This window comes from Staurois parvus, unplaced genomic scaffold (assembly GCF_062004578.1).
Source record: "Staurois parvus isolate SC_StPar_1 unplaced genomic scaffold, SC_StPar_1.0 ptg000694l, whole genome shotgun sequence".
NCBI classification, from domain to species: Eukaryota; Metazoa; Chordata; class Amphibia; order Anura; family Ranidae; genus Staurois; species Staurois parvus.
In genome coordinates, this window is record NW_028318490.1 from 2,828,438 (window position 1) to 2,849,774 (window position 21,337).

At 41.4% G+C, this 21,337-nt stretch overlaps 1 protein-coding gene across 1 annotated transcript in view; it reads left to right on the forward strand.

Annotated features, from left to right (window-relative positions):
• Positions 1–21,337, forward strand: part of FERMT3 (FERM domain containing kindlin 3) — a 59,870-nt gene that overhangs the window by 36,607 nt on the left and 1,926 nt on the right. Inside the window, exons 5-14 of the mRNA XM_089652810.1 lie at positions 4,168–4,339; positions 5,388–5,490; positions 5,608–5,715; positions 9,681–9,812; positions 13,135–13,184; positions 13,265–13,389; positions 15,854–15,960; positions 18,110–18,313; positions 18,441–18,565; positions 20,480–20,621. Of these exons, the coding sequence (XP_089508936.1) occupies positions 4,168–4,339; positions 5,388–5,490; positions 5,608–5,715; positions 9,681–9,812; positions 13,135–13,184; positions 13,265–13,389; positions 15,854–15,960; positions 18,110–18,313; positions 18,441–18,565; positions 20,480–20,621 (1,268 nt within the window). The remainder of the gene's footprint in view (positions 1–4,167; positions 4,340–5,387; positions 5,491–5,607; positions 5,716–9,680; positions 9,813–13,134; positions 13,185–13,264; positions 13,390–15,853; positions 15,961–18,109; positions 18,314–18,440; positions 18,566–20,479; positions 20,622–21,337) is intronic.

A 21,337-nucleotide genomic window follows, 5' to 3' on the forward strand; every position in this document is an offset into this window, starting at 1 on the left:
ACCCACCGACCGTTGGCTGTAGGTGTCAGAGGTGACCTGGGAAGAGGAAGACGACCGAGCTAACCAATCGATGACGGCAGGGTTGTCGGTGGAGACACGACCGCTGGATGACACCGGGAGCACTGGCCTCTGGCTGCGACTAGTGCTGCCTCGACCCCTTCCTCTGCTGCCACGTCTGCTCGCTCCTGAAACATTGCCTCCTCTGCCACTCCTCTGCGTGTTGTCTGACATACTCTTTAATTCAACGATTCTGTGTCCCTGAGTAATGATTCTGTGTCCCTGAGTAATGATTCTGTGTCCCTCAGTAACAATTCTGTGTCCCTGAGTAATGATTCTGTGTCCCTGAGTAACAATTCTGTGTCCTTGAGTAACAATTCTGTGTCCCTGAGTAACGATTCTGTGTCCCTCAGTAACAATTCTGTGTCCTTGAGTAACAATTCTGTGTCCCTGAGTAACAATTCTGTGTCCCTGAGTAACGATTCTGTGTCCCTCAGTAACGATTCTGTGTCCCTCAGTAACAATTCTGTGTCCCTGAGTAACAATTCTGTGTCCCTGAGTAACAATTCTGTGTCCCTGAGTAACGATTCTGTGTCCCTCAGTAACAATTCTGTGTCCCTGAGTAACAATTCTGTGTCCCTGAGTAACGATTCTGTGTCCCTGAGTAACGATTCTGTGTCCCTCAGTAACGATTCTGTGTCCCTCAGTAACGATTCTGTGTCCCTGAGTAACAATTCTGTGTCCCTGAGTAACAATTCTGTGTCTGTCCCTGAGTAACAATTCTGTGTCCCTGAGTAACAATTCTGTGTCCCTGAGTAACAATTCTGTGTCCCTGAGTAACGATTCTGTGTCCCTCAGTAACAATTCTGTGTCCCTGAGTAACAATTATGTGTCCCTGAGTAACAATTCTGTGTCCCTGAGTAACGATTCTGTGTCCCTCAGTAACAATTCTGTGTCCCTGAGTAACAATTCTGTGTCCCTGAGTAACAATTCTGTGTCTGTCCCTGAGTAACAATTCTGTGTCCCTGAGTAACAATTCTGTGTCCCTGAGTAACAATTATGTGTCCCTGAGTAACAATTCTGTGTCCCTGAGTAACGATTCTGTGTCCCTCAGTAACAATTCTGTGTCCCTGAGTAACAATTCTGTGTCCCTGAGTAACAATTCTGTGTCCCTGAGTAACAATTCTGTGTCTGTCCCTGAGCAACAATTCTGTGTCCCTGAGTAACAATTCTGTGTCCCTGAGTAACAATTCTGTGTCCCTCAGTAACAATTCTGTGTCCCTGAGTAACAATTCTGTGTCCCTGAGTAACAATTCTGTGTCCCTGAGTAACAATTCTGTGTCCCTCAGTAACGATTCTGTGTCCCTCAGTAACAATTCTGTGTCCCTGAGTAACAATTCTGTGTCTGTCCCTGAGTAACAATTCTGTGTCCCTGAGTAACAATTCTGTGTCCCTGAGTAACGATTCTGTGTCCCTGAGTAACGATTCTGTGTCCCTAAGTAACGATTCTGTGTCCCTAAGTAACGATTCTGTGGCCCTAAAGTCTCTCTGGCCCTAACTCTGTCCCTAATACAGACAGGTCTGTCTCTCTTGAATGACCGGAGGCTAATGGAGAATTGTAAGATGGCCGCAATTTATAGCTCCACCATTACACAGTGCTGGCTGGCTGGCTGCTGATTGGCTAATGCGATCACATGTCATGAATGAATGCATTATGGGTCAGCGCGCCTTGTCTGCGCGCCTTCCCAGAGATCCCCGCTCCGTCGCCACACATGTCGCCGCCATTTTTGGGAAAATTCGATTCGTGCATCCGAAGTTTGCTAATTTTCGGATTCGGCGCGAATCGAATTTTTCCTGATATTCGAAACGAATTCCACTTCGCCATGTTCGATTCGCTCATCTCTAAAAAGGATGTCTCCAATGTCTTCTTGCTTTTAGCATGGGTGATTGAGGTTAGGTTTGGACACGCCAGGGTGCACTTTTGGCCCACGGTACACAACTCTCTAGCTGAGTTTCTTCACTGCTCCTTGGTCAGAACATGCCTCTTCCAACCTTACTTTAATTTCTCTAATATACACACTTGTTTCTGGTCAGTGGATCATATAGTGTTGAACCCAGTGGATCTGAATATCAGCGAGGCAGCAAACATTTTGGGAATGAGGTCTGCAATGGCAGCTCCCTTATTTCTCTCTGGAAAGGTTTGTTGTTTTTTTTAAATTAATACAAAGTAAAAAAAGACAATAAAACTAACTACACATAAGCATAAAATATAATACCATATTTTAAACAACTCCCCTCCAAACTGCCTGTGCAGTGAACATGAAAGGTATTGATCCTGGACAAGCACACAATAATATTAGGAAATACGGCCAAGGCCCTGCATACAAAATGATTTGTGGTCAAAACAGCAAACAAACAACCACATCCCTCCACTTTTTACAGGTTCCAAGGGTGAGCAACCATGTCACTGGTGTTCAGCGGGATGGGGGACAGGGACAGCCTTCGCCCAACCATACAGGGGACATATAAAACATGGTGTACATCAGCCATTTTCAATCAGTGTGCCCAAGCACCTGGGGTGCCTTCAGGTTTCTTCAGGTGTGCCTTGGCAATATGCTTAAAAATTGCCCACAAATTGTACACATGCCGGCAGGTTAATCAAGCCCGCCTTTTAGTTATACAAAGCCACATGTTTTCATTGTGCACCAATACAATGTTCCTGCGGCCGGCATCCTAACAACCAATAACCTCACTGGTTGATGAGGAGGATGTTGGTCATCTGCACAGCATCCTTGTTTGCCCTCCCTGCCCCTCTCTGTCAGCACTGGGGTCACATTAGCTGAGTGAGGGAGAGAAAATGAGGGAGAAGAGATATAGTGGAATACTAGTGTGCAGTACCAGTGTGCAAAGGTTATTGCTTTGTAACAATAAATCACCTCTAATATGGGTGTCCTACATGTGGGAATGTTGCTACGTTATGTAAAACTATTGGTTTTGGGTTTTTTACATTTTATAATGGGATGCCTTGACTGAAAAAAGGTTGAGAAACACTCTTGTACATTTTCAACATTTGAATGAATCGTAGATAGCCAACAGTTTCACACCTTTTCAAATGTACAGCATAGTTACTGATGTTCATATGTAGACTTGTAAAGTGGTATCATTGAATTGATCAGTCCTTTCTAGAAGGCAACAGTGGGTGTATCCGGTTTCTTGCAGTGCAAGCAAAAAGCTTTTTGAGCATAAAAAAAAGATATACTAAGAAAAGTCCTAGTAGGCAGAAAAAGACAGAAGAATTTAAAACATAATGTCCCTTTTATAAACTGGATGACCCCCGTGCAGAAATTTTATATCACAGGGCTAACAAAGTTAGCAGGATAGTGTACAATGCCAACATTTAGCTGACAGGTGGATAGCCACAAGTTTGGTAGGGGCAAGATAGATTCTATGTGAAAACCTGTAATTAATAAGACTAGAATAGGAGACAAATGCATAAATGAGTAATTCCACAGTCATCACCCTGGAGGTTTGGAACATCTTTCACCCACTTCCCTCTACACGTTACCACAGTCAGTGGAGAAATGAGAAAACTCCATGTAAATTCCGGGAAGGGGTTTCCTCAGGCATCTCAAGTTTAGAGGACTGAGTCTCTAGGCAAGGTGATCCAAAACCGGGCCATAAAGATATGGCAAAGGTGCAGATAACAAAATACATAGGAGTTTTGTAGGTTAAAGCCTCCACTTCTTTCAGTTTGTCAAGGGTCAAAAGTGCCTGGACCATATCATCCAGAGTTTAATTTATCTTCATGGCCCAGATTGCTAGATTTGGGAATCTCAAATAAGTGTTATAGCTGGGGGTCATAATGACACAATGGGGTATGAAAGGGCAGTTTAAAAAGGATTGCATTAGGCTCTGTGTGTGTGTAATTCACACTTTCTACTTTTCCATCTGACAATGGCACAAATGAGTGGCCCTCCACAATTCTCTTTCACAGAAGATTGGGACAATGCTGTCTCCAGTAACAGTATTAATGCAGTGATATACAGTATTAGGAAATTCTAACTGAAACAGTCATAAATGTTGCCATAAGAATATTTTTCTTTCTTGTTTCTACAGTACACATGTCCTTGATTTCCCTATCTTATTTCTATTTTCTTCTTTTTATAACAGTTAATGCAGGGCAGGTGCTGATAGGGGGGATACCTTCACACTTCATAGCCAGTCCTGAGGGCCAGGAGTGTTACAAAGCTCTGTCTGTTTGCCACACTGGACTCACCCCTGAGGATATACAGAAAAGATACAAACAAGCATCAGTGGTGGATAAATCTGCAGTTCATGCCAGGTATGGAGTGTGGTCAGTTTTCCATGGCTTTCATTTTCTGTCCGTGGGAGTAGACAATGCCTCAGGCTTGGTGGTCAGTGGGAATAAAAAAAACTACTGCCTCATCATTGGTGTCAGTGGAAGGAATAGTGTCCCATCATTGGTGTCAGTGGGAGGAATAGTGCCCCATTATTGGTGTCAGTGGAAGAAAAAGTGCCCCGTCATTGGTGTCAGTGGGAGGAATAGTGCCCCATCATTAGTGTCAGTGGGTGGAATGGTGCTCTATTATGGGTGTCAGTGGGTGGAATGGTGCCCCATCATCGGTGTCAGTGGCTGGAATAGTGCCCCATCATTGGTGTCAGTGGGAGGAATAGTGCACCATAGTTGGTGTCAGTGGAAAGAAAGATGCCCCATAATTCATGTCAGTGGGAGGAATAGTGTCCCATGATTGGTGTTAGTGTAAGGAATAGTGTCCCATGATTGGTGTTAGTGTAAGGAATAGTGTCCCGTTATTGGTGTCAGTGGGAAAAATAGTTCTCCACTTTTTGTGTCTGTAGGAGGAGTGCTAACTCATTGTTGATGTCTGTGGGAAGAATATTGCCTTGTATCAGTGGGAAGAACAGTCCCCCAAGAGCTGCATACAGACAACCATAGAGCCATGTTCGACCCACAGACCGCAGTTTGGAAACCCTTGATCTACAGTAGATTAATGATTAGATTATTATACAGTTTATACTTTTGCTAATTTTTAAACATCTTAACCCAATGCCGGATGGTTCACATCTGTAGGGTCCTGAACAAAGTTTCATTGGGGTGCCATTCAAAATATATGCCACTGCAACATGCTACAAGCAGTTATATATGGTACTGTGCATTGTGGGACCATTTACCATGTGCTACCTTAATGTAGTAAGGTGAATCTGGCTTTAGGAACTGTGATCCTCATAACACTGGTTTCTGAAAATATTCCTCATACCAGCAGATCAGCAATAGACTGAGGAGAGCAAGAATCCTAGACACTGATCAAAGATGGATCAGAATCCTCACTTTCTTACTCTGTGCTTTACAGATGGCTTGACTCTTCCAAATCCCTAATGCAGCAGGGGGTACAAGAAGGAGACAGACTATGGCTGCAGTTTAAATATTTCACTTTCCATGACTTGGACTCAAAGGTAATAAATAATATACTGTAGGCATGTTTGCAGAAAGAACCTATTTAGAGCAATGCGTGCCTAGAGTTTTGCAGATATTGATAAACTAATGAAATAAATAATTGGCACATCTCTTAGATGGATGCTGTCCGGATAAACCTGCTTTTTGAGCAAGCCCGTTGGGCGGTGCTATTGGAGGAAACAGAATGCACTGAAGAGGAGATGATGGCTTTTGCTGCCCTTCAGGTATTTCACTCATCTGTCTTTGAAAATTGCGCAATATTAGCAATTTGTGGAGTGTTGACAGCAACTTGCAGCTAGTTTGGCCTGTTATTACCAGAAACGATTGAATGGTGTGATAGACATGCATATTTGGAGTCTCTTGGTAGTTTCATAGACAAGTATGTGAGTGTTTAAGGCAGATAAGAATATAATCTTTGTTAGTTTTTAGATTTGTGTCAGTAGATATGTACCGTATTTTTCGCTCAATAAGACGCACCTGACCATAAGACGCACCTAGGTTTTAGAGGCGAAAAACAAGAAAAAAAAATATTCTGTACCAATGGACTGCAGACATAGTACAGGGAATGACCAGAGACTACGGATACAGTACAGGAGATGACCAGAGACTGCGGACACAGTACAGGAGATGACCAGAGACTGCGGACACAGTACAGGAGATGACCAGAGACTGCGGACACAGTACAGGAGATGACCAGAGACTGGGGACACAGTACAGGAGATGACCAGAGACTGGGGACACAGTACAGGAGATGACCAGAGACTGGGGACACAGTACAGGAGATGACCAGAGACTGCGGACACAGTACAGGAGATGACCAGAGACTGCGGACACAGTACAGGAGATGACCAGAGACTGCGGACACAGTACAGGAGATGACCAGAGACTGGGGACACAGTACAGGAGATGACCAGAGACTGGGGACACAGTACAGGAGATGACCAGAGACTGCGGACACAGTACAGGAGATGACCAAAGACTGCGGACACAGTACAGGAGATGACCAGAGACTGCGGACACAGTACAGGAGATGACCAGAGACTGCGGACACAGTACAGGAGATGACCAGAGACTGCGGACACAGTACAGGAGATGACCAGAGACTGCGGACACAGTACAGGAGATGACCAGAGACTGCGGACACAGTACAGAAGATGACCAGAGACTGCGGACACAGTAGAGGAGATGACCAGAGACTGCGGACATACTACAGGAGATGACCAGAGACTGCGCACATACTACAGGAGATGACCAGAGACTGCGCACATACTACAGGAGATGACCAGAGACTGCGGACATACTACAGGAGATGACCAGAGACTGCGGACATAGTACAGGAGATGACCAGAGACTGCAGACATAGTACAAGAGATGACCAGAGACTGCGGACACAGTACAGGAGATGACCAGAGACTGCGGACACAGTACAGGGATGGTCAGAGACTGCAGACAAACTAGAGGAGACAGTCAGAGACTGCGGACATAGTACAGATGACCAGAGACTGCAGACATAGTACAGGAGATGACCAGAGACTGCGGACACAGTACAGGAGATGACCAGAGACTGCGGACACAGTACAGGAGATGACCAGAGACTGCGGACACATTACAGGGATGGTCAGAGACTGCAGACAAACTAGAGGAGACAGTCAGAGACTGCGGACATAGTACAGGAGATGACCAGAGACTGCGGACACAGTACAGGAGATGACCAGAGACTGCGGACACAGTACAGGGATGGTCAGAGACTGCAGACAAAATAGAGGAGACAGTCAGAGACTGCGGACATAGTACAGGAGATGACCAGAGACTGCGGACACAGTACAGGAGATGACCAGAGACTGCGGACACAGTACAGGAGATGACCAGAGACTGCGGACACAGTACAGGAGATGACCAGAGACTGTGGACATAGTACAGGGAAAATACCAGGGACACAGTACAGATGACCAGAGACTGCAGACAGAGACGGGGATGACCAGAGACTGCAGACAGTGCAGGGGATGACCAGAGACTGCAGACAGTGCAGGGGATGACCAGAGACTGCAGACAGTACAGGGGATGACCAGAGACTGCTGACCTTTGGGGAGGGAGGGGGAGCGGGTACCTGAATTTGACAGGTACCCGCTCCCACTTCAGCGGCGTTGTCTTTCCCTCTTCTTCCCGCGCCAGCTTCTGTGACAGATGGGTGCCCACTGCGCATGCGCGAGAAGCGCTGCGCTTTGTGAATGGCCCGGCGCCTTCTGGGACCTGTCATGTGTCCCAGAAAACACTGGACCATTCACAAAGCGCAGCGCATGCGCAGTTGCCACCCGGCTGTCACAGAATCCAGCGCGAGAAGACTGTGCAGCGCTGGAACGAGGAACAGGTAAGGCCTTGCAGGAGAGAACAGCTGAGCGGCCAGCCCGGTATTCTGACATGGTGGCGGCAGAAATACCGGACCGGCTGCTTTATATTCGCTCCATAAGACACACTGACATTTTCCCCCCTTTTTTGGGGGGAAAAAAGTGCGTCTTATGGAGTGAAAAATACAGTATATACAGCTGTGTTCAAAATAATAGCAGTCCAACACCATTAACCAGATCAATCACTGTTTTTGGTATAAATTATATTTCTACATGGAAAATAATTTAGTAGTAGGTGTAGTAGAGTAATAGAAAACCAACAGACCCAACAGTCATGACATGCATGCTGCTGATTCTGTGTAATTGAATCATTAATTGAAAGGGACATGTTCAAAATAATAGCAATGTGGAGTTCTATTAGTGAGGTCATTCAATCTGTGAAAAAACAGGTGGCAAACAGGTGGACCTTATTTAAGGACGAAGGCAGCAAATGTTGTACATGCTGGGTATAGTGCATTTCTGTCTGAACATAAATTGGGTCGTTCCAGACAAAGTTCAGAAGAACGATTAGAAAGTTGATTGGAGAGGGGAAAACAAATAAAGAAGTGTAGAAACTGATAGGCTACTGAGCTAAAATTATCTCAAATGCTTTAAAATGGAAACCAAAACCAAAAGGACGTGGAAGAAAAAAGAAAGCTGCCATTCGAATAGATCGAAGAATAGCCAGAATGGCAAAGACTCAGCCAATGATCAGATCCAGGGTGATCAAAGAAGGTCTAAAGTTACCTGTGAGTACTGTTACAATTAGAAGATGCCTATGTGAAGCCAAGCTATCAGCAAGAAGCCCCCGCAAAGTCCCACTGTTGGAAAAAACGATGTGCTGATGAGCTTACAATTGCCAAAGAACACATTGACTGGCTTAAAGAGAAATGGTGCAACATTTTGTGGACTGATGAAAGTAAGATTGTTCTTTTTGGGTCTAGTGGCCGGAGACAGTTTGTCAGACGACCCCCCAAACACTGAATTCAAGCCACAGTACACTGTGAAGACAGTGAAGCATGGTTGCGCAAGCATCATGATATGGGGATGTTTCTCATACTACGGTGTTGGGCCTATTTATCGCATACCAGGGATCATGGATCAGTTTGAATACATCAGAATACTTGAAGAGGTCATGTTGCCTTATGCTGAAGAGGAAATGCCCTTGAAATGGGTGTTCCAACAAGACAACGACCCCAAACACACCAGTAAGCGAGCAGCATTTTGGTTCCATAACAACAAGATTAACGCTATGGAGTGGCCAGGACCTTAATCCAATAGAAAACTTGTTGGGTGACATAAAAAATGCTGTTTCTGAGGTAAAACCGAGAAGTGCAGAGGAACTGTGGAATGTAGTGAAATCTTCCTGGGCTGGAATACCTGTTCACAGGTGCCAGTAGTTGATTGACTCCATGCAACACAGAAGCAGTTCTCAGAAACAGTGGTTATACGACTAAATATTAGTTCTAATATAAAGTATTTTTCTAAATATAAGCATCTGAATACAAGTATTTTTCAGTTTATACAGTAAATGTTTGAGTTTGTAAAGAAAAATGCAGACATTACTATTTTTTTGAACAGCCTAATATTCCAGTTTTTAACTTTCAGTAAAGAAATAACAAATTTTAAACATGTTTCTACATGTTTTTATTTGGAATAGACTGTGCAGTGCTCCCAATACATTTGCATGTATGGAAATCAAAGCTATTATGGGGATTTTGAGCTTTACTCAACTGTATTCACTAGACATACAATATTATGTGGTAAATTATTATAATTATTAATTTCTGTTTTCTTGCATCCAGTATCACGTGAATAAATTGTCAGTAACCTCTGACCCCATGCATTTGCCCAAAGACCCTGCTCTGCAAGACTTGGATGAAGCACTATCACATCTTGAAGTCAAACTGGAGGCATCTACTGCCAATGAAGCTTTGGTAAGTCAGAAACTAGCTGTTCAAAATATCTGAATAGCCCACTCATATTCAGCCCAATGGCGGACTGACAACTCATGGGGGCCCCGGGCAATATGGGATCATGGGGCCCCTGTGTCCTTGCCCAAACTCAAAAAAGCCTATGAAAAAGGTACCAGGACATCTCATGGGGCTCCCTCTGACCCCGGGCCCTCGGGCAGTGCCCAAGTTTCCAAATGGTCAGTCTGCCCCTGATTCAGCCCATTCAGGTGGTAAGTGAATTAAATAGCAATATGTGCTAATTGCTGCATTCACCATATTTTCAGCCCTCCATGAAGTGCTGCTAAGTCCTGACCTGTGTGCAGTGGTTTTTTTCAAGAAGAAAGTCCCTTGAGGGGTAAAGGAAGGAAATATCTAATTTGTATTCTAGAACCTCACAAAAAAGCTCAGTGATGTTGAGATGCAGGTGATTTGGAAAGTCAATGGAAGGAGTTATACTTTATTGTTGTGTTTAGAGAACCAATCTTTAATTTGTATAGCAGTGTGTTTTACCATTATTATCTTGGAAAATGGAAAGAACACAATTTTTACTCCATAGTGTACTTTTGGCCCTCTATCTAAAAAGATTGTTAAATAACTGTGCAGAGCAATAATTGGAGAACGACTTCAATGAGATGACATGCCATATTATACTGACCCCCTGTAGTAGGGGATAACAGACAATGGGGTGAATTTACTAAAACTGGAGTGTGCAAAATCTGGTGCAACTGTGCATGGTAGCCAATCAGCTTCAAACTTCAGCTTGTTCAATTAAAAAAAAACCTGGGAGCTGATTGGTTTCTATGCAGAATGGCACCAGATTTTGCACTCTCCAGTTTTAGTAAATCAACCCTATTTCTGGTTGAAGGTTTCCATTTGCTTTTCCCAAATAAAAACTCATATGAATGCAGGGGGACCTTTCACCATTACCACCTGTTTAGTATATGCATTTTTCACTTTTTTAAACCCTTTTTCTTGACACATTAAACCTGTAATCCAGGCACATATAAAATAAATAAATGCATGCTTTAAAGTAGCTCTAAAGGCTGAAGGTTTTTAACAAATTGCATTCTCTGCATTAAGATAAAAACCCTTCTAAGTGCAGTTTCCCCAAGCCCCCCGCTCCTCCCTATACTTACCTCAGTCCAATCTCGATCCGATCCAGCGCTGCACATGGGAGCAGTGTCTCTCTCGGCTCTCCTCCTTCTCACAGGTTCAGAGATAGCTGCAGGAGCCAATGGCAATCACAGTCAGTAAGGAGTGAGCATAGGGGCATGGTGGAATCGCCTCTATGTGTGTCTTGGGAGTAAGTTTTCATGAGTGCCCTCATAGCAAATGGCTTGCTATGGTGGGCACTCTGGGGGGGGGTTGGGCAGTGAAGGACCCGGGAGCGCCTGCCTAGGGCAGAGCAGGTAAGTATAACATGTTTAGTATTAAAGAAAAAGGGAATTTACAATCACTTTAAAGTGGTACTCCAGCCTTACCTGTTTCTGTTACATTGGCTTCTCCCACTGGTAATTGGTGGACAGTCATGTTGTTCTTAAAGTACTATTAAGCCTTCAGCATTTTTGTAGCTTAACAAATCGAACACAATAAAATAAATATTCCCTAGTAAACTATTTGTTAACAAGTTTACCCTAGCACTTGCAGTTTACAACTTTCAGAGCTGTTGGCTCCTGCTCCGTTTGGTCTTCACAGGAAACAGTGGGCAGTACAGTATCCAGCCAGTCTGTTAGTTTGGAGGAGGAGGGAAGAGCAGGGAAGTGCCTTGCCATGCTAGTCTAAGGGGCTGTGTGTTTGTATTGATGCACACAGTGCAGGGAAACACAACTCTAGTCCCTGCATGCAAGGTTGGCTCCATAGGATGCTGCAAAAGAGGGGAGCCACCCTGAAACAGTAAACCTTGGGAAGCGGTCATGGCACCAGCGCAAATTAAAACATAGGCTAGAATTGAATTAAAAGATAAAGCAGCCACATAATCAGTAAGTGGTTAAATCAGCAATTAGCTGCTGAAAGTACTTAAAAAACCCAGGGTTTAATATCACTTTAATTTTCTCTACCTCTTCTCCCTAGTGCAATGTGCAGACACATTTCATGTCTGCCTCCCCAAGACCCGTAACTGTTGTATATATGCCTCCTTGACTACAAGGTGGTGTCAATCAATGCCACTGCACACAACTTTAATGCAACCAGTTTCATCTGTATGAGTCAGCTACAGAGCCTGACCCTCCCTATACACTCTGACTCAGAAATTCCTCTTCTGCAGTTAGTATGTTGCTTAGATTGCTATATGCATTATATGGTCCGTGCAAAGAAATGTAAGAGCTTCTTGCTTCATTTGGATGAAAAATGGCTATCTTTAGACCCCCCCCCCAAAAAAAACCCCTGCTTGTGCACATTGAAGTGTTAAACTCAGAGACATATAGTATCTGTATGTTATAGTGTTGCCTTGTGTGTTACTGCAGTGTTTTCCATCCTAGTACAACCATCAACAGTATGCTACACAAAGTAACATACAGTGGCTATAGAGAAGAATCACCCCCATGCTGAGTTAGGCTCCTTTCATATGGGGCACACCCGTCAGCAGATCCGCCTGCTCAGTGGGGGATCTCTCCCCTCTGATTCCGCTGGGCAGGCGGATGACAGGTCCGTGTCCGCTCTGCTGCTGAGCAGAGCAGACACAGACACTGCCCGCCGTCTTCTATGGGGCAGTCGGATGCAAATGGATCACCTGTCCGTTTCCATCTGACTGCCATCGGATCAGATCCACCAGATGGTTGGGGAACAGATCCCCATGTGTCTGTTTTTGGCATACAGATCCCCATCCGTCTGTTTTTGGCGTACAGGATCAGGTCGGATGCCGGCGGGTGTCAGCAGACACTTGTCCGCTGACACCCGCTGGTCCATAGAGGTCTATGGATGGTCCTACTGGGTCCGCCTGAGAAACTGATAGGCGTACCTGATCGGAACAACAGTGTGAAAGGAGCCTTAATCAAAATGACCACAGCTGATAACGGTTGAAAGTCAAATGTCTTTGTGTGTTACTGAGAAGGTGATTAGCTACACCTGTTTGAGTTTACAAGTCATTTTTTAGGAGACGGGTGATCTTCTTTCCAACAGTGATTCTGTTTTTGAATTTGTAAAAAAAAATTCTGACATATTCGTGTTTTATCCTTCACTTGAATGTTATACATTGCACTGAGTAAATACAGCTGGATAAAACAAAAACTGTGTCTGTCTTCATTTAAGGCTGCAAAGCAAAAAAATTGGATTTTAGTAAGTTTACATTGATCTGCCTCTTTAACAGGAAAGCATTGCACTTGAGCCAGAACTTCAAGAGTATCTGCGAGTGTTCAGGTGACTATGTGTCCTCTCCATATTATTGCCTTGTGTTAGGGGGCTTGTGTCATGTAAACAATATATAATATTATTTCTAGGCCACGAAAAATGACTCTGAAAGGATATAAACAAAACTGGGTGATGCTGAAAGGAACCAACGTGTCTTGTTATAAAAGCAAAGAAGAGGCCAGAGGGGAGCCACTGATTCTCCTGGCCCTGAAAGGTAATAACCTACAAAAAAGAAAAGGAACCCTTGCAGATAAGGCGTCATTATGTGTACTGTCAGATAGTACAGCTTGAGTTTTAATTATACTAAGTGAATACCAAATATTGGGAGTTTATCAATATATCAAGGCTTTTGTAATGAAAATTGGATGGTACTTATAATGTTGGTACCATCTTATTTCCAGTAATGGGGAGTGCTGGTGTGGCAGCACCCAGATATTGCAGAATTCCCCTTTAAACTCTAACACTTCTAGCAGCCTCTGTTTGCAAAACCAAGGTCACCAGCTCAATTCCCCCTTCCCTTATTTTCTGTGAAATAATGTGTTCCAGCTTGTAGCTGGTATCCTTATCTGCAGCTGGCATTCAAGGCCATATACTGCACAGTTTAGAAAGCCTTTTGAATGTACAGAAAGTGAAAGAAGAAAAATATTCATTGTGACATAATTGTTAATATGTATACCGTGAGATGTTTTTGAAGCCACTTAGCTTTGCAGACATGAGTCTGACAAAGTCTCAACCAGCGCTGGTTAAATAAAAGGTTTGTTTTCCTCAAGTTTGTGTCCGGAATTTACCTGGTATCCCCATAGTTGCTGCTACACTGGTAAGTGCAGTGATTATTAATAGCAATTTGTAAATAAACTAATTATAGAAGTTTTCTTTGTATGCCTAGCATACATATGGAGAATAGGCTATGCTGTGCAATGGCAACATAGGATTTGCTTTCCTACATAACCTAAGGCCCATTTCACATGGGGTGAACCCTTCAGCGCATTAGCTTTCTCAGTTGGGAATCTGTCTGATGATCTCCACTGAGCAAACGGATGACAGGTATGTGTCTGCTGCACTTATGCAGAGCAGACACAGACACAGCCCGCTGTCCTCTATGGGCGGTCAGATGGAAAAGGACCGTCTGTCCGTTTCCATCTAACTGCCATCCCATCCAACGGACGGAAGGGGAACGGATCCCCATCCATCTCCTTTTTGAGGATCAGATTGGATGTCAGAAAGTGTAAACGGACATGTGTCCACATCCAATCTGATCTGCTCCATAAAGGAGAATAGAGGACAGGCAGACCCAATTGGAACATTCGTGTGAAAGGGACCTAAAGAGCAATGGAACATTGCTTGCAGTTTATCCTTGATTAATTTTTGTTTAGATTTTGTTACATGTATCAAATAACAAATCAAGGGAGTTATTCCCAATGTTAATTATACATATAAAAAAAAATCACAGTGCATAATTACAAATACTGTGTCTAATCTCACAACATAATCGTGCAAATAACATAAATAAAGTGTCCGTTCAAAATAAATAGTCCATGCAGTGATTTCATGACTATAACTCTCCTCTGCCATGTGCCCAAAACCAGTGAAGATATAAAAGAATCCAAAATCCATCCACCACGTACCATATGGTAGGCAACTTAGCAGATGCCCACCATTGTGAGCATAATATATACTCCCAAAGGTGATGTCATCAAATTGGAAAATTGGAAAATGGTCAGGCATCAACACAGACTCTTTAGTATAACTCTCTTGTAATACATCGAATAAGAAAAAATATTGCTCAAATAGTGTAGTCAGTTTATTCAAATTGGGAAAGTTGTGGTTAAAAGTGCACTCACAAGACAATGTGCCCCAAGGCACTCAAACACAGAATGGGATAGATGACACGATTCAGCGAAATGCATGGAGGCATGGCCGCTGTCGTCACTTCAGGTCCCTATTCCAAGTCATGGGTTGGATTCTACCCGTGGAATGCACGCCAGCTTGTATGTAGTGTTGATCATCTATCCCATGCTGTGTTTGAGTTCCTTGGGCACATTGTCATGTGAGTGCACTTTTAGCCATTATTTTCCCAATTTTAATAAACTGATTACACTATGGGAGCAATATTTTTTCTTGTTTGAGTACATTTAAGGTAGCATCCCTTGTTACACAAAAGAGCCTGTGTTGACTCCTGACCGTCTTCCAATTTGATGATATCACCTTTGGGAATATATACAGTATTATGCTCACAATGGTAGGCATTTGGTAAGTTGCCTACCTTATCACATGTAGTGGATGAATATTGGATTCTTTTATATCTTCACTGGTTTTGGGCACACGGCAGAGGAGAGTTATATTTATGAAATCACTGCATGGATTATTGACTTTGAATGAACTTTGTGTGATTATGTAGTGAGATTAGACACAGTATTTGTAATTATGCACTGTGTTTTTTTTATATGTATAATTAACATTGCGAATAGTGCCCTTGATTTGTTATTTGATTTTTCAGAGTGTTTGTACACTTTGAAGGGCTGCTTCTTTTTCCCCCTGATAGTAGTTTTATTAATTTGGGCTGGTGCTCTTTTTTATAGTTTTTTGTTACATATATACCAACTTTGTATATCATAATTTAAAATATAAAAATATATAATAAGCAACATGATGCTTCTCCTTACTTTCTGCTCCTCTAGGATGTGAAGTTATTCCAGAGGTTAATGTTGCGTCGCAAAAGTTCTGTATTAGACTCCTGGTTCCTTCTCCAGAAGGAATGAATGAAGTTTATCTACGATGTGAAAATGTAAGTCTCAACCAAAGTAGAAAAATGAGCTAGACAAACTAATTGCACTCACCGGTCACTTTATTAGGTACACCTTGCTAGTACCAGGTTATAACCTTTTCTGACTTCAGAACTGCCTTAATTCTTCATGGCATAGATTCAACAAGGTGTTGAAAATATTCCTCAGAGATTTTGGTCCATATTGACATGATAGCATCACGCAGTTGCTGCAAATTTGTCGCCTATACATTCATGATGCGAATCTCCTGTTCCACCACATCCTAAAGGTGCTCTATTGGATTGAGATCTGGTGACTGTGGAGTACATTGAACTCATTGTCGCGTCGAAGAAACCAGTTTGAGATGATTTGAGCTTGGTCACATGCTGCATTATCCTGCTGGAAGTAGCCATCAGAAGATGGGTACACTGTAGTCATAAAGTGACTGACATGGTTAGCAAAAATACTCACATGGGTCATGGCATTTAAACAATGCTCAGTTGGTACTAAGGAGCCAAAAGTGTGCCAAGAAAATATCTCCCATACCATTAGACCACCACCACCACCATCCTGAACCGTTGATACAAGGAAAGATGGATCCATGCATTCATGTTCTTTATGCCAAATTATGACCCTACCATCTGAATGTTGAAGCTGAAGTTGAGACTCATCAGACCAGGAACGTTTTTCCAATCTTCTATTGCCCAATTTTGGTGAGCCTGTGCAAATTGCAGCCTCCGTTTCCTGTTCTTAACTGACAGGACTGGCACCCAGTGTGGTCTTCTGCTGTTGTAGCCCATCTGCTTCAAGGTTCAACGTGTTGTGCGTTCAGAGATGGTATTCTGCATACCTTGGTTGTAACAAGTGGTTATTTGAATTACTGATGTCTTTCTATCATCTCAAACCAGTCTGCCCATTCTCCTTTGAAATCAACAAGGCATTTTTGTCCATACAACTGCTGCTCATTGGATATTTTCTATTTTTTTGACTATTATCTACAAACCTTAGAGATGGCTGTGCATAAAAATCCCAGTAGATCAGCAGTTTTTGAAATACTCAGACCAACCCTCCTGGCACCAACAACGAGGTTCAAAGTCACTTAAATCCCCTTTCTTCCTCATTCTGATGTTTGGTTTGAACTTCAGTAAGTCATCTTAACCACGTCTAGCTGCCTAAATGCATTGAGCTGCTGCCATGGGATTGGCTGCTTAGCAATTTGTGTTACTGAGCAATTGAACAGGTGTACATAATAAAGTGGCTGGTGAGTGTATATAGCAGCTTTAATGTTTTTGGCATGTAATTAGGGTGGTTTTTGTAAAATTTGATGAAGAGTGTAATGGCCTTTAAATTTTTAGAACTCCTGAGGGTTACAGAATTTCCTTTCAACTATTCTGAATCTGTTCTTCTGTCAAAAAATGGTTCCATTATTTTATGTTTATATTTTTTTCCTCATAAAACTGATTGTGAAAAAAGTAGAATAAAATATGTAAAGCCACAGTACAAATAGAAATAAAAAAAGAAAAATGACACATACAAAGAACAATGAAATAAAAAAAACTTAACTCCCCTAAATACACAAAAAAAAAAATCAAAAAAGACATCCTATAAAAAGGAAGGAGGAGTTATTGTTTTTTTCCTAAGAAAATGCCACCTTTGAAACTCAATAAGTATGAACTTGGTTTCAGCTTTTACGGAAAAAACTCCATTTATCTTTCCTTATCTCGCTTTAAATTTTTAGAACTCCTGAGGGTTACAGTATTTCATTTTAACTATTCTGAACCTGTTCTTCTGCCAAAAAACGGTTCCATTATTTTATGTTTATATTTTTTTTTTCTCATAAAACTGACTGAAAAAATGTAAAATAAAAAATGTAAAGCCACAGTACAAATAGGAATAAAAAAAAAAAATGACACTTGCAAAAAACAATTACATAAACTTAACTGCCCTACATACACAAAAAAAATCTAAAAAGACGTCCTATAAAAAAGGAAGGAGAAGTTATTGGGATTTTTTTTTTAAGCAAATGCCACCTCTGAAGCTCAATGAGTATGAAGCTGGTTTCAGCTTGTGCTGAAAACACTCCACTTATCTCTCCGTATAACATACAGTGATTCATACTGTATATTGCATGTGCCACAATCTATATCCTCTACCATTTTGTATCTGTTTTAGGAGCAGCAATATGCACAATGGATGTCTGGATGCCGTCTGGCTGCTAAAGGACGCACTATGGGTGATCCCTCTTATGATGCAGAAGTACAAAGCATTCTCTCCTTCTTAGACCTCCAGAAATCCAATGAAAACACTGCAGCTGAATCCATCAACATGCTTGCTTTGGTGTCACCACGTTACCAGAAGAAGCTCAAACTTAAACAGGCAAGGGGAAAAATTATACACGGATCCCAGTCTAAATGATTTAGTGATCTTTGTATGGTGTGTGCTGTTTTAGGTCAAGAGAACACATGGAGCATCGGTTCAAAATAATGTTCTATTTTTACCCTAGTTATCCCCTCGTATCCTGGAGGCCTATCAGAATATAGCGCAGATTTCTCTAGTAGAAGCAAAACTACGTTTTATTCAGGACTGGCAATCCGTACCAGACTTTGGAATATCATATTTTGTTGTAAGGTTAGTGATATTCTTTTTAATTATTTTAGAACATATATGTTTTATTTCTAACTATTTTATTTCTTCCCTTGGTATTAAAGTGGAAGTAAACTCACTTTGGTATCTGTAAATACCTCCAAAGTGTGCACCGTTTAGGAGATATTTACTGTAGAAGCGCTGGTGATGTTACCAGCGCATGCGCACTGTGCGCTCAATGGATGGCGTGCTGTCCATTGAGAGAGCCATGCTGTGGTTGAAACAGCATCACGGCTCGGCCAATCAGATGGCCGCAGCTCGCAAACCCGGAAGGAAGACTGGATGAGGATGGGAGCCTCGGGGAGCTGTGACAGCGCTCCGCTGGAGGGCTTTGTTTTCAGGTAAGTCTTTTATAATCTAGTATTCAATGCACACTAATAAATTATGTGGATGGGTGTACCTGTATTACATTCCTGTAGCAAGATAGATTATTCTATTCAATTAGTTTGTCCATGGGGTAACTCCATTTCCTTAACTGAGATTATATATTCAAGCTGATAGGTTTACGATCAAACTACATTACCTCCTTGTATGCCGTCACTTCATCTAAAATGGTGTGGTATTTGATTTTAGTCTGGTGGTATTAACCATTTGGATGTAAGGTAAACAACTGCAATGGTATTCAGTTATATATATATATTCCACTCCAATAGGCATTAATTACAGCTGAGCATACATTTTTTATATATTTGAATGAAGGCTGTATTTTAGATTCATCAACTGGCCAGAAGGTGCGTAGAGAAACGCACCCTCGTTCAGTATAGACTTGTTATTTGCCAAAAATGATGATTTATAATAAGGGCTTAGTTCAATAATCTTTTTACTTTTTTTGCCAAGTATATTTATAAATAAATTGCTGTGTAAGTGAAGCATTATTTATGCAAAACTCGCAAATAATACCCTTGTAAAGGTTTTTAACATATGCGAAATGGTATTGTAAGGTGACTGTAGCAATCATTTGACAAATCCGGTCTGTTCCAATGGTGTCAAATCATATGGGGATTAAATTGCATTGCTACTGACCACCCATGCAAGGTGGGAGTTAATAGTAATAACACTAGTGCTTTGGGCTATTATTACACTCCCTGACACCAATGCTGGGGATTAGTTCTGCACTCATTGCACCAAGGCTGAGGGTTATTGTACTCCAACTTCAGTGTGCAGTGTGATGCACTTCAAAAAATGCAGCAGGACCAACATTTTTGGGCATTGAGGTATGAAACTGTCCTGCTATTGTGCAGCCTTCTGGACTTGTTAGGGGCCCCATTTGAGGCCCTCTGTAATTTTTAGGTTGACCACCACTGCTCAAGGCTAATCGACAAATCTCTAAATTGGATAAACTGGCCATAGTTGGATCACAATTTAGCCGGTTTAGCAGGGACAGGCCAAATTTCAATCTACCTACGACCTAACAATCGATTTTTCTTGAACCGGCTTGTTGAAAAATTTTCCTTCAGTCAGTGCTAGAGTCAATCGACTGCAATGTGGTGGGGTACCTACTGTCAGAATACAATACAACGCAGGGAGGATTTCCTCAACTACCTTGCTTGTGTGGATGGGGGAATTCATTCAGTTTCTGATCCATGTATGTCAGAATTGCATTTAAGTAAGTATTGCATTAACAACTCAAAATATGTGTTTATTTTAGCACTTGCCAGAAATTACCATTATATATTGCCAGCAACTAAGTTTTTAGACATATGTTTGAGAAGTGCAAAAAACTGCATGTAAAGCAATATGTTCATCTATAAAATGTGGATAGGGTTCTGGGGTTGCTTTGAAGAGAGACTGGAGAACAACTCTGTATTGATATAAAATGTTATCTAAATCAGAAAAAGAACATACTTTTTCAAATACTGTGATGTAAAAATACTGTATATTTTTCATACTACTCCATAGGTTTAAAGGTGCTCGTCGGGATGAGATACTGGGAATTGCCAGCAACCGTTTAATAAGAATTGACCTGAATGTTGGAGATGTGGTGAAAACCTGGATGTACAATAATATGAAGCAATGGAATGTTAACTGGGACATCAGACAGGTGAGGAAGTCAACTTAAAGTGCCATTCCAAATTATCCATTAATACCCACATGGAAGAAATATATATTTGAAATATATTTTAAAAATATTCTTCCCAAATATATTGACATATATTTGAAATACTACAATTTTAGCTGTATTCAATATAATTAAAAATATATTTCAATAAATATATTTATATACACACATATATATATATATACACACACACACATATATATATATATATATATATATATACACACACATATATACACACACACATATATATATATATATATATACATATATACACACACACATACATACACATATACATATATACACACACACACATATATATATATATATACATATATACACACACACACATATATACATATACACACACACACGAGACCCTCTGTGATTTTTAGATTGACCACCACTGCTCAAGGCTAATCGACAAATCTCTAAATTGGATAAACTGGCCATAGTTGGATCAAAATTTATACACACATACACTGTATGTTGAAATGCATTTTTATTACAAAATATATGAAAAATATTTTTAAAAATACATTTTCAAATATACTGTATGTCTTTAAAAATATAAATCTACATTTTTGGAATGCATTTACAAATATATGTAAAAATATGTTAAAATTACTTTTTTATATGATAAAAAAAATCTGAAGAATATATTTAAAAATACATTTTTTTAAATATATTTTTAT